The sequence below is a fragment of the Sycon ciliatum genome, chromosome 8 (assembly GCF_964019385.1).
Source record: "Sycon ciliatum chromosome 8, ocSycCili1.1, whole genome shotgun sequence".
In the NCBI taxonomy this organism is placed as follows: Eukaryota; Metazoa; Porifera; class Calcarea; order Leucosolenida; family Sycettidae; genus Sycon; species Sycon ciliatum.
This window is the reverse complement of record NC_088650.1, coordinates 24,688,571-24,700,676: the sequence shown is the minus strand read 5'-3', so window position 1 is coordinate 24,700,676 and position 12,106 is coordinate 24,688,571. Positions and strand designations below refer to the sequence as shown.

Genomic DNA, 12,106 nt, shown 5'->3' with positions numbered 1-12,106 from the left:
CCGTACAGAACCAGAAAATATATACTTTTACATACAAGATATGTACAGCATTTCTACAAAACTGCGCGGAGTGCCCATAATACCCCTAAAATCAGTGAAAAATGCACCTAAAAATTACATAAAAAGGACTGATAGTGGAGTGCTACTGAAATATTTTCACATATCTGACCTGAAGTTGCCATTCAGAAACCACCTTTGTCATATGTAGTGCCCTCTTTCTCAATAGTGGTCTCCTCCCAGCCTTTCCTCTGCCTCCTTCTCCTTTTCCTGCTCTCCTTTTCCACTGCTGATGACTTGCGGAGGGACTTCTTCACACGCCATTGGTCTTCTAGCTCAAGCGCTGCCTTCGTGTGATTGCCATCAATGCATCCACACTCTTTCAGCACACTGAGCAAGGTGATAGCGCCGTTGTTGAAGTTGAGCACTGCCAAACTACTTGCCAGCTGAACGGTGTCGACGGAGCAGAAGCCTTCCTTCGGACACATTCTCCAAATGACGTTGTTGAACGACTCGTTCGCATTCTGCGTTGCACCCATCTGGCAGCGCTCCAGCAGACTTCGTTCGGACAGCTGCATGTAGATGGGCTTCACGACTTCGAACACAGCCTTTGGGAGAGGGTTCTTATGAGGCCTCCGCGTGTGCCCACAGACCGCTGCCAAATATCGCACGCAGCTTCACTCTCCATACCGGGTGCAGATGCCGCTGTGTTTATGCTGCACTTGTGATTATCCAGCCAGGTTGAAAAGGCTTCCTCCGTGATTGCACCACTTCGCTTCTTCTCAGTCCAGATCTTACATTCGTGACAGTATCGACCCTTCACTGTGATGTCCAGTACACGGCCGCTCTGGAAGGAGATGTACGCGAACACACCATACAGCGACGAATTATCCCCTGCGCATCCAAGTGCCGTCGAACGTCACTGCGACGTGGGTGGAATCTGTCATGGCACGCAACTCAGCTGCGGATTGAACCATGTCAGTTTCAGCTAGCTTTACGGCTGCAGCAAGGACAACTTCCTGGTGGCTGCGGTACGCTTTCTCCGTTACAGGAGCAGGAAAATTCATTACGCCGCAAAACTTTCGGAGTCCACCATGGCCACGTCCAATGCATCGCATCGCCAGTACAGATCGTCAATTCAGATCATAGCTCCTGCAAATTTTCTTGCTCAGAGACGTACTTCCACTGTGTCCACACAAAGCGCATTGAAGTCGCAGGGTCGATCCAAGTCCAGTGTCATGACAGTTACTGACGATCATGTCTCCCTTCGTGCACTTCCTACAGACAGTAAATTTAATTGATCCATCAGTTCCTGGAGACACTGTAAATCCACGATCTTGTAGCCAGAGACAGACTCCTCAACATCAGGATAGAACGCATCATCATCATACTCCTGGCAGCTATCACTGGACGACTCGTCTGAATCACTGTCACTCGAGCACACAAGCTCAGATTCAAATTCCATGATCATAATAATATCACTAAGCCATTTTGGCCTCGACGAAATCTTCCGAGAGGAAGCGCTCTGCGCCGCTTCAACGGTGCCTTCTTCCACAACTGGTACAGAGCTTGACTGCTTTGGGGCGTAGTATCTCCTTTTCTTCCTCCTATGGCCACTTCCAGAGCTGCTGGAGCTTCTCTTTCGGTTCCCCATGTAAAATTGTTCACTTTCACGATCACAAACAAAAAAACAAAGATTTTTTCCTTCGCGTGGGCGTCGTGGCGCTGTAGAACGTCATACGCGCGTACGCGATCAAGGAAGCACGTGGCAGCTCTCCATGACTACAAAAACAGAAGCCAGGGTCGCTTACCTGGCGAAGTTGAATCAAAAACGCTTGATTTTGGACTAAACCAAAATCACAAATTTAGGCAATTGTAAACATTTGAGTATTTACATTTGAAATTTATCTCGACATACTTTAGCTCATAACTCCACTTCTACTAAACCGATTACGCTCAAATTTGAAATTCTGGCGCTTCAAATATCCTAAGACAAGATTCCATAGCAAAAAGTTCAAAACTCAGAAATTCATTTTTTGACCCTCTGAACCTCCCGTCCCCCCTTAAGCGGGATTCACAGAAGCTTTTTTGTGATGCGATACGCGATGCGACAGGCGCGAAACAGGGAAAACCCCAAATCGCAGCCATGTCGCGGCCCACGCAACTGCCGCAACTGGGCCATCGCAGAAGTGAGCTTGGCTCAACTTTTGCGATGCGATGCGATGCGACAAGCGATTTGGTGTACGATTTTGACCTTTTCTACAGCAAAGTTGTACAAAGGTGCAAGAGTTGCCTATAAATTTTTACAAGTTGTGTCAAACCGCGCGAATATCATGGTGACGTACCCAAATCAGCAAAACTTTGTCGCATCGCTGACTTCTTCTGTGAATGGTATTTCGCGAGTTCGCATCGCACGCATCCATCGCAGATCGCGTCGCATCGCGTGTCGCATCGCAAAAAAGCTTCTGTGAATCCCGCTTATTAATTGTGGAGCGATCCTGAGCAATATTCCGAAAACTATTCTCAAAACGTTCCAGCCAAATTTGAAATATTTCAAAAACCCTACGCGTCTATAGTTTTGAAATGCACTGTAGATATATCTACAATACATTTCTCTCCGGAGCCGGAGTCAGTTGTCAAAAAAAAGTTGAGCTGCATGACTGAGTGACATCAAACAGTCCGTGCGCCAACAAAAAGAGTGCGTAAACGTTTATGGTCATGACATGATCCATCCCTTTCCAGTTCCATGACATGATGGACCAGTCAAGTTAGTAATCATTATTTTTCAGGTCCTCTTGACGATGGTCCAAATGGTCAGCCACCTGCAAACTGTAGATTTTCTGTCTCTTTCTCTGACAAGGGAAGACTGGGGAAAAGGATCTAGGACCTAACTGCCTAAGCATACTTTCTGGCCACTGATGTCTGGGTAAAGAACTACATGTAGTAGTACTGGACTTCCAATGATGAGAGAGCAAAGATCATCGATGTGGTAGGCATTGTAGTGTTATGATGACCACCTAGGCGGTTATCATGGTTATTATGACATTAATTACTAGTACTTACAGTCCATTCAGAAAAAAATGAACTTCTAGCTTTTGGCCATAAATGGGTCAAACGTTGAGTTTTTTTAGAATTTTTTTCTGCAATCCCATATGGAATCCTCTTCCAATTATGTTTCTGAAGTTTTTTTGTCCAAAAAGCAAGCCATAGCAAGAATAGGATTTCGGCCAGGTTTTGCCCCAAAAGCACTGAATTGGGAAAAACCATCAAAATCCAGGCCGTTTGACCCCGCCTGCAACAGTGCATTCTGCGGTTCGAACCCCAGTTCAGGCACCCTTTTTGGACCCTTTTTCAAATTTCAAAGTTCGCAGCACTGCACTGTGTACGATGAAATCACGAAAAATCGCCAAATACGGGAGCTCGCCAGAGCCAGGACCCATTTTTTTATGAATGGACTGTAGTAGTAACCAAATCAAACCCCCGAGGTTGTCTACGAGGGTAGACCTGGAGTTTATGACTTTATGCACACTTTTAGTTTTACACTCTCTCTCTTCTCCGGGGCTCGGTCGCGTTCTGAACGCATAGCCTCCTATTCGCGTGGGGGATGTGCGAGCAAATCACTTCGTAACATGAAGAGTACATGGGGGGGGGGGTGTGATGTACTCTTGTCTTGATAACATGGACAATAGTCGTGTGTGATTTGCGCACAACCAAGCCCCAGCCATCAACACTCCGAGACGAGGTCACTGCGACCGGGGATATATCGATAAGCGAACACTATGCAACAAGTAACACTTAGTTGTAAACTACTTCAGTATAACTATAACTATAAGGCAGAGAACTACAGTCTGAGTACAGATCACCCTAGGGTAGGGACGCAAGTCCGTGTACTCACATTACTTATACTCGCGCATAAAGTCACAGACACACCCGATTCACACGTACCAGTAGCTATCTTCTTATCTTTTTTTCTTTGTTTCGCATTGGAAAATCACCAGTATTACTATTAGAAGGGGAAAACTCATTGCACTATATCACTTATCAGTACCAAAAAGATTAGCAATCAGGTTTTGGTCCTAAAAAGTACGAAGATAAGGGAAATTTGGACAACAAAGTACATAGAATGGCTTGTTAGGACACGGCAAATTGTTCTGTGAAGGTTTCGGAACAATTGGACCAGCCGTTAAGGATTCAGAATTTCGGCCAGGTTTCCGGCCTTTTCCCATGGTTTACAATTTGCCCTGGATGTCAGTATCGATTTTTTATCAAAACCCACGATTTATCCTTTCCTTTTTGGCCTTGTGGTTATGAATGCTGTCTGCTGGCCATGAAGTTGTGAGTTCAAATCCCAAACTATCTTCAAGTCAAACTTTTTTTTCATAGTTTTGGTGGTCACGCTGGTACAAAAAGTACAAGCCAAAGAAGGTGGCTGCGCCAAACGACTTGTTGTTGTTGGAGCTCGCGTTTCCTGCCGAACTTACTGACACTTGACTGCTTCACGCCATGTGAACACACCCACAACACTGAAACGGTGTGAGTGAACACGGAAGTCATTGCGCTGCAGCTAGTGTTGTTGAATTCAACGGCACATCGATCAATCGTTTTCTCTTTGAGAATTACATGTATTTCAGTATTTCAAGATCGCCAATTTATTTGAATTTAGGAGTCAACGCCGTCTTCTATCAGCTTTCACAGGTGTCTGCTTTTCTCAAAATGTCGTCGAAGTCCCACGGATAGCTTTGCCAAGTCATGTCCTTGGGAATGAGTCTGTGTCGATGTCGTTTTCGTCACATCGTGAGAGTAAATTGCATCGCAGCTCAAAGAAATTGGGCACGAAACGAATTGGGACCCATCCCGCTCGTCAACATTTACCACACTTTCGACATGTCCTCTCTGACTCCATGTCGATACGAGGAAGAACTCGTTTGTTGTAAACCAGACGTACATGTACCAACGTGAGTGAGTTATCATTTTTCATGCTTTCGCGCGGATTATTTCTTCGAGTTCACAGTGAGTTTTTCCAGCCAGCTCTCGAGCGCGCATACGGTAAAACGGCAAACTCCCCGGGCGATCGCCAGGATTGCTAATCTTTTTGAAACTGACTGTAGGCTTTAGTCTCCTGTTTAGCAGAGTTACATGCAGTTGGCAAAATAAATCATAATTGGTCCCTAGAATATGTCCGCTGGTCATAACTGCTCATAAGTCAGGTATATTGTCTAAAAAATGTGCAAAGGCTAGTCAGGCAGGGGTAGAACAGGCTAGTCCAGGCAGGGGTGGTAGAACAGGTAGAAAGGGAGAAATCAGCGCTTGGCAGTCGGTGGTGATTCTAAATCTCTGCCAGATGCCAGCGGTCCGTATGAGAGCGCTGAGGGAGAAAACGAGGCACGCGCAAAAGCAAACAAACTAAAAAAAAGTGCGTGCGTGTGTGTGTGCAGGCACGCGGTGGTATGTTGCTGGAAGAGCAGATCGTCTCCAGATGTACTCATAGGATGACACAAGTTCAGCTGTGTGCTGTGTACGAGCGCTCCTGGAATGCACTCAACGGCTGCGCTTGCCTCAGCCCTCGGAACATGCATCATTAGTACATAACGCACCGCACACATAATTCCCTACAGGGCTACAGGCGAGCAGCCAAGCGCACAGGACACCTGCCAGTGCAACTCTAGTACTCTGCGTCAGCATCATCGTCGCCGTCCGCAGCAGCAGTATCGCTGCCCACCTCTTCGTAGTCCTTCTCCAGCGCAGCCAAGTCCTCGCGTGCCTCGCTGAACTCTCCTTCTTCCATGCCTTCGCCGACGTACCAGTGGACAAAGGCACGCTTGGCGTACATCAGGTCGAACTTGTGATCAACGCGCTGCCACGCTTCGGCAATGGCGGTCGTGTTGGACAGCATGCACACCGACCTCTTTGTTCGAGCCAGCTCACTGCCCTCCACAGCGGTTGCTGCCTGGTAGTTGATTCCAACCTACACATGTACACAAAGGCATATTCGCCAACTTAAAAGCAAGCACCGCGCTTTCCAGCATTGCGGTGAAGTACCGTCAGATCACCCTATTTCTCGATAGGCTGTGCTGGCACAAACTCTGGAAACATCAGGGTGTTGCATGTTTCGGGCATAATCGGGAATTTCCCTGGAATAATCTGTGCATATTTTTCTAATTGCTGGTGGTCACCTGGCTGGTTCCATGGAGAACAGCAGAAAGTATGATTTCAAAGCAATTTAGTCAGAATTCGGGGATATTACCATGGACTCCTGCACTTGTATGCATTCACTGCATCCCTAGCATATTATGGTGAGCATACTTGAGGGAAATCAGTGCTACTATTAAAGGTCAATACTGTGTAAGAGCTGGAGTGTACTAGGGTAACACAGGGTCTACTGTTCTTGTGTGGAACTTCTGATGCTACACAGAGGACCAACCCGTCCGTTCCTCTCCGAAACACGGCCACAAAGGGAGTCCAAGTGGTGAGGTGCTCTCCCAGTACTTCAACGGAAACGGTGAACACAGTTCCAAGTCGGCAGCATACTAGTAATCTTCACCCTATTGAGGAAGCCATACAGGTACTCGTGCTAATGACATGTGGCTCTGGAGTGCCAGCGCCGCTCACCTTGAAGCCTGTGGGGCACCAGTCAACAAACTGAATGTTCCGCTGGCCCTTGATCCTGGTGATCGCATCGTTGACGTCCTTGGGCACAACATCGCCGCGGTACAGCAAGCAACAGGACATGTACTTGCCGTGACGTGGGTCGCACTTCACCATGTGGTTGTTGCCCTCAAAGCAGCTCTTGGACAAGTCGTAGATTGACATATTCTCGTGCATTGCTTTCTCGGGGCTGATGATCGGCGCATACGAAACGAGCGGGAAGTGGATGCGCGGGTATGGAACGAGGTTAGTCTGGAACTCGGTCAGATCAACGTTCAGGGCACCATCGAATCGCAATGATGCTGAGCATTACAACAACAGCGTGCACAGATACGCACATCAATTAATATGCACACACACAAATGTGAGAGCGCGCACGCACACACACACACACACACACACACACACACACACACACACACACATGCGAGCGCAAACTTGCGTGTTTTACTATCCCTCGTATTCTAATACGCACATGTTCTACTGCGCAAATAGACTGGACAATACAAAGTTACGTGAACAGCCCAGAAACCACGTGTTGAATCACGCAGCAAAAACAGTGCAAATACATGTACAATGACAGAGCTTGCAAAGCGCTGATTAACCCTTTACTGTCCGTACATACAAGCATCGATCCAATGGGATCGATGGGGTAGGCATTTTGAAATTATCGTAACTTGCTCAAATCTAGGTCTTTTGGAGAGATCGAAATATGTAGGTCGAAGAGAAAAGTCTCAGCTGTCGCCTCGAACAATTCCCGAAGCGATACGAAGTGCGGCTGCTGAGTTATCGCACTCGTAATTCTGGTCCCGGGAAATGTGCGTTCAGAGCGCGACGCGCATGTCGACGGCTGGGATTTTCCCTGTTTACGTCACCTGTTGGCAAGGCTACACCGATTCAAATTCAAAAGTAGGTTCCCGGGAGTCTCTACGAAAATATTTGAGCTCGATACGAGCAACAGGGGTGACATGGTGGATTGAGTTCGATCTCGAGCGTGAGCTCAGCGCTTTTGCGCGTTCCCTGGCTTGCAGCGCTGGACCAGTGCATCCTGTGGCGCCGAGTGTGGGCTCAATGCGTTCGTCTCGTCAAGACCTTTCCAGGATGCCCAAGATCGTGGAAATCGTCAAATTCAAACCAAAGTTACGTCTAATTTTAGTTTCAGATTTTGTGGTTGCGTGGGCTTGTATACATTTTAATCGGACAGTAAAGGGTTAAATGACCTTGTACAATTTACTCACGGGGTTGGGGTGGCTCCTCTGAAATATTTCGGAAGTTAGAGCCCATATCGATGCATTTCATTTGATTCACAGGGTACAGGTCTACTCTCGTTAGTACGACATCGGGTACAAGACAAACCTTATTAGTAGACACCGGTCCAAAAATCCCTGGCGCCCGAGAAGTGTACATACAAGTCCGGATACCGTATTATCTCTAATATAAGCACAGTCTCCAATAATAGAACACCTTGGGGCGGCATTCAAAAAATAAAGTGCTCAGTCTCCATTATAAGCACACTGTGTAAATTCATTATTATGTGGCGGCGAAAAAACCCTAAAATGTGTGTGTCTGACATGAATTTGGCATGGCAACAAGCCTCTGAAATCAGGTTGAAATAATAATGGAACAGTATCCAATAAAGGAACGTCTCCATTAATAGCACGGGGCGGAGGTACATTGAAAAAATAAAGGACCGTGCTTATATTAGAGATAATACGGTAGTAGAGAATACTCGTTATAAGACAAACAATTGAACCTCGGATTGTCTACTAACGAGTGTAGACCTGTACCCGGGACAAAGAGTGGTACGGTCAATATCGTAGTGACCATGGCGTGTCCGACACCCGGCCTGAGTATAAGTGTTTTCCATGCAACACTGCTGAGTCTCACAACTGCAGAGTACTACCACGTGCACCGCATCATGCCTTACCCGTGATGGAGGACACCACCTGGGCGATCAGGCGGTTCAGATGCGAGTAGCTGGGACGATCAACGCCTAGCTCCCTCTTGCAGATGTCGTAGATAGCCTCGTTGTCCACCATGAATGCACAGTCGGAATGCTCGAGCGTGGTGTGCGTTGTCAACACGGTGTTGTACGGCTCAACGACGGCTGATGAAATCTAGCACCAGAAACAACGAGGACAGCACTCCGCTCAATCAGAACAGAACATCCAATGACCGCCAGACCAAATGTGATGGATGATGCTTCAAGCAGTGTGGGCCACCACACGCTAGCAAGCATTGGATTTGACCTTTCAGTTTTCTTTCCCCTGAGGCGTAACGTACTAGTTGGACACAATATGAAAGCACGTGCACCAATTTCTAGATCATTGCAGACTGAGTATCCTCCTCTGTTACCTGGGCACAACTTTGTCACAAGCAAGCTCGGGGACAGTGCTCTCAGTGGCAGCTCATGCAAGTTGTTGGTGGACGCACCTCAAAGGTTTGATGAAAACCGACGCAGTTCTAATCTAGAAATAACCAATAAATTTGAAACCGCAAGTCTATCTGACTTTAGCAGCTGCATGTACATCTCACTTGTCAGTTAGAGTCAACTGACCTGTGGTGCAGGATAGACGGCAAACTCCAGCTTTGACTTCTTGCCGTAATCAACGGAGAGGCGTTCCATCAGCAGAGAAGCAAACCCTGAGCCGGTGCCACCGCCAAACGAGTGGAAGATGAGGAAACCCTGCAAGCCACTGCAGTTGTCGGCCTGAGCACAGCAATATTCATTAAGTACAATAGTATGTTAGCAGGGTGAAACGAAATCACTCGCGCGAGCGCACACACACACACACACACACACATCATCATCAGCAGCAGCAGCAGCAGCAGCAGCAGCAAGCCACACCAGTGCAAACATAAGAACAAGTAGTCAAATGAGCTGTTGCAAGCACACACCGGGGTGAGAAAGATCTCAATGAATTGACAGTGCAGCCACGGGAATAGAACAGATGACCAAGCGTGAGCAACAATATATTCTCTACCATGCATTCTGTGAGTTCCTGGACACAAGCCCTAAATACCACTGCCCCATCAGGTGTAATCCTTCTTGCGGTGAACAATTCCTGGCAGTAAGTCACATGTAACAAAGTCGGAAACTGCCCAGGAAACACCCTGCCACACCAAACAAAGAGCACAGCCTGCGCTGCACAGAACAGCGACGGTATGCATGGAACGGCACACAAACCACTGGGCGTACAATTCTCCTGATGTTGTCCAGGGTCTCGTCAATCTTGATGCGGCCCACGGTGTAATGGCCACGCGCATAGTTGTTTGCCGCATCCTCTTGGCCAGTGATCAGTTGATTCGGGTGGAACAAGGAGCGGTATGCGCCACGCCGAATCTCATCTGACGTAGGAAAAAAAGAGCACAAGAAATTACCAGAACAAAAAATGGGATCAGAATCAATCGGTATACAACCACTGAATGACTTTGGCAAAGGGAGAGATCCTGGTGAAACGGGCATGACAGAGAGGGCAATGCAATCTGGAGATCATACACCAGCACCTTGCCATATTTACCATTCTCCCGCTCCATCCCTCCATCCCTAGCCTGGAAATTCTGCTGCAGCCCGATGTTCATGCACGCGTGGATAAGTACAAGAACAACCAACGCACCATGATGCGAGGTTTTGCTGCTGGCACACGCCATAACATGCCGGCAAAGTCAGACGGAGTTGCACACTCTTTCAGTATTATGTGCGCTTGATACTACTGTACGTTTTCATTGCGCCAATCTATCCCATAACGTCTGCTTCCAACCCTCGTAGTAGGGTCTTGACTGGCGCACAGCTTCAATATGCACGATGAGGAAGTGCGTACACACATGTACATGTATGTATTATTGACTGCACACCCCCCCCCCCACACACTCTTTTGTCGATTTTTGTGTTGTTTCAGGCAACGAAAAATGCAGTCGATAGTCACTAACAGAGGGCTCATAAAGGCACACTTGCACATTTTGTGTCGCAAGACAGTTTGGGAAAATGGAGAAAATGTGGATTACAGGGTAAATGTTTCCCTTGCCCCCCCCCCCCCCCCACACACACACTATTTTTACCTGGCTAGAACCCTGCTTCGAGTATACGCTTTACATCCACAAATCTACTGAATGACCCCGAGGTGAAAGTACATTATACAATTATGTACATCTACTCTTCAGCAATAGAAAAAAAACATAGTTTGACATGAAAGTCATGATGTACACTAGTGACCCGCGACCAGAACCAAAGCCACAAGCTGTCCATACCTATCACGGTCTCTTCCAGATCCACGAAGACCGCTCTCGGGACATGCCGACCGCCACCAGTTTCGCTGAAGAAGGTGTTGTAGGAGTCGTCTTCTTTGCCCACGGACTCATCACCAGGCATGATGCCATCAGGCTGTATGCCGTGCTCCAAGCAGTACAGCTCCCAGCAGGCATTGCCCATTTGGCAACCTGCCTGCCCAACATGGATCGAAATTACCTCACGCTGGACATTGAAGTGACAGCATGCCCCAAATGCACACATGCACACCACAAGAGAAGGCGAGAAGGTTCAAAGTCGGAATCAGACGGCTCAAAACAAACGCGTTTGTTTGCAGCAAGGAATGCAAGATGGCACATATGCCGCCCACATTATCGCTCCAAATGAAAGTTTCCTCACCATTTTTTGAGATCTTGAGATATATGAAGGTTAGATCTGGGATCAATCGCGTATGGCTCACAAGAAGCAAGTGAAGAACTTCTGCAAGCAGCCACCCGAAATCCACACCAAGAAGTGAGAGCAAGACCTGTTTCTGTTTGCAGTGTGAAAAAGAAGTGCTAGTGCACGGTTGTAGTGGTGCTCGGCGTGACTCGATTAGATAGCCGTTGCCGTTGCATTCAGCTGGGGCGGCATCTTACTTAGGCGCTAGTGCAGACTCAGTGTTGCGCCAGTCAGTGCAGTGCGTGCAGTCTGCAAAATCTGTGTGCTTTGTGCTGGTCGTTTGCTCAGTTGCGACCGCGGGAACCGGATGTGATACCTTCATGTTTGAACTGGCCAATCAGCTCAGGACCTAGGCTGTCATGTGGCTTTTTTTGGCGGCGCGCGCAGTCGATATTTATAATTATTACCATGATTACCAGGTACTAGGTATGCACTCCGCAGTCCGCGCCGCAGTCCGCAGTCTCCGCATGCGCACAGAGTAGAGTCAGGTGACAGTCCACACGCCGTACGGCCCATAGTGACATAGATGTGGTACAGTCAGTGACAGTGGTATTGGTCCCTTTATACAACATGTATGGCATAACACTGCGTAACAATGCCGATGTACTGGGTGTCTAAAGCTCAGTACAGTGTATTTACATGTACTAAAAAATATATTAAAAAAAAAAAAATCCGCCCGCCCGCCCGTAAAAAAAATGTCCATGTTAGTCGAACCACACACCTTCTTTAGTTTGGCCTAATAATAATAATGTAAGCCTCAAGCTGAGATTCTTGCTT

At 47.5% G+C, this 12,106-nt stretch overlaps 1 protein-coding gene across 1 annotated transcript; it reads right to left on the bottom strand.

The window, feature by feature from the left end:
• Window positions 1-5,102: 5,102 nt before the first annotated feature.
• Window positions 5,103-11,454, bottom strand: LOC135822448 (tubulin alpha-1 chain-like). Its single transcript, XM_065335215.1, has 7 exons — window positions 11,288-11,454; window positions 10,891-11,113; window positions 9,842-9,990; window positions 9,200-9,352; window positions 8,570-8,759; window positions 6,607-6,944; window positions 5,103-5,962 (listed from the first exon to the last, which is right to left on the bottom strand). The coding sequence occupies exons 1-7, from the start codon at window positions 11,288-11,290 to the stop codon at window positions 5,660-5,662; spliced, it is 1,359 nt and encodes a 452-aa protein (XP_065191287.1). The 5' UTR covers window positions 11,291-11,454; the 3' UTR covers window positions 5,103-5,659.
• Between the last annotated feature and the right edge of the window lie 652 nt (window positions 11,455-12,106).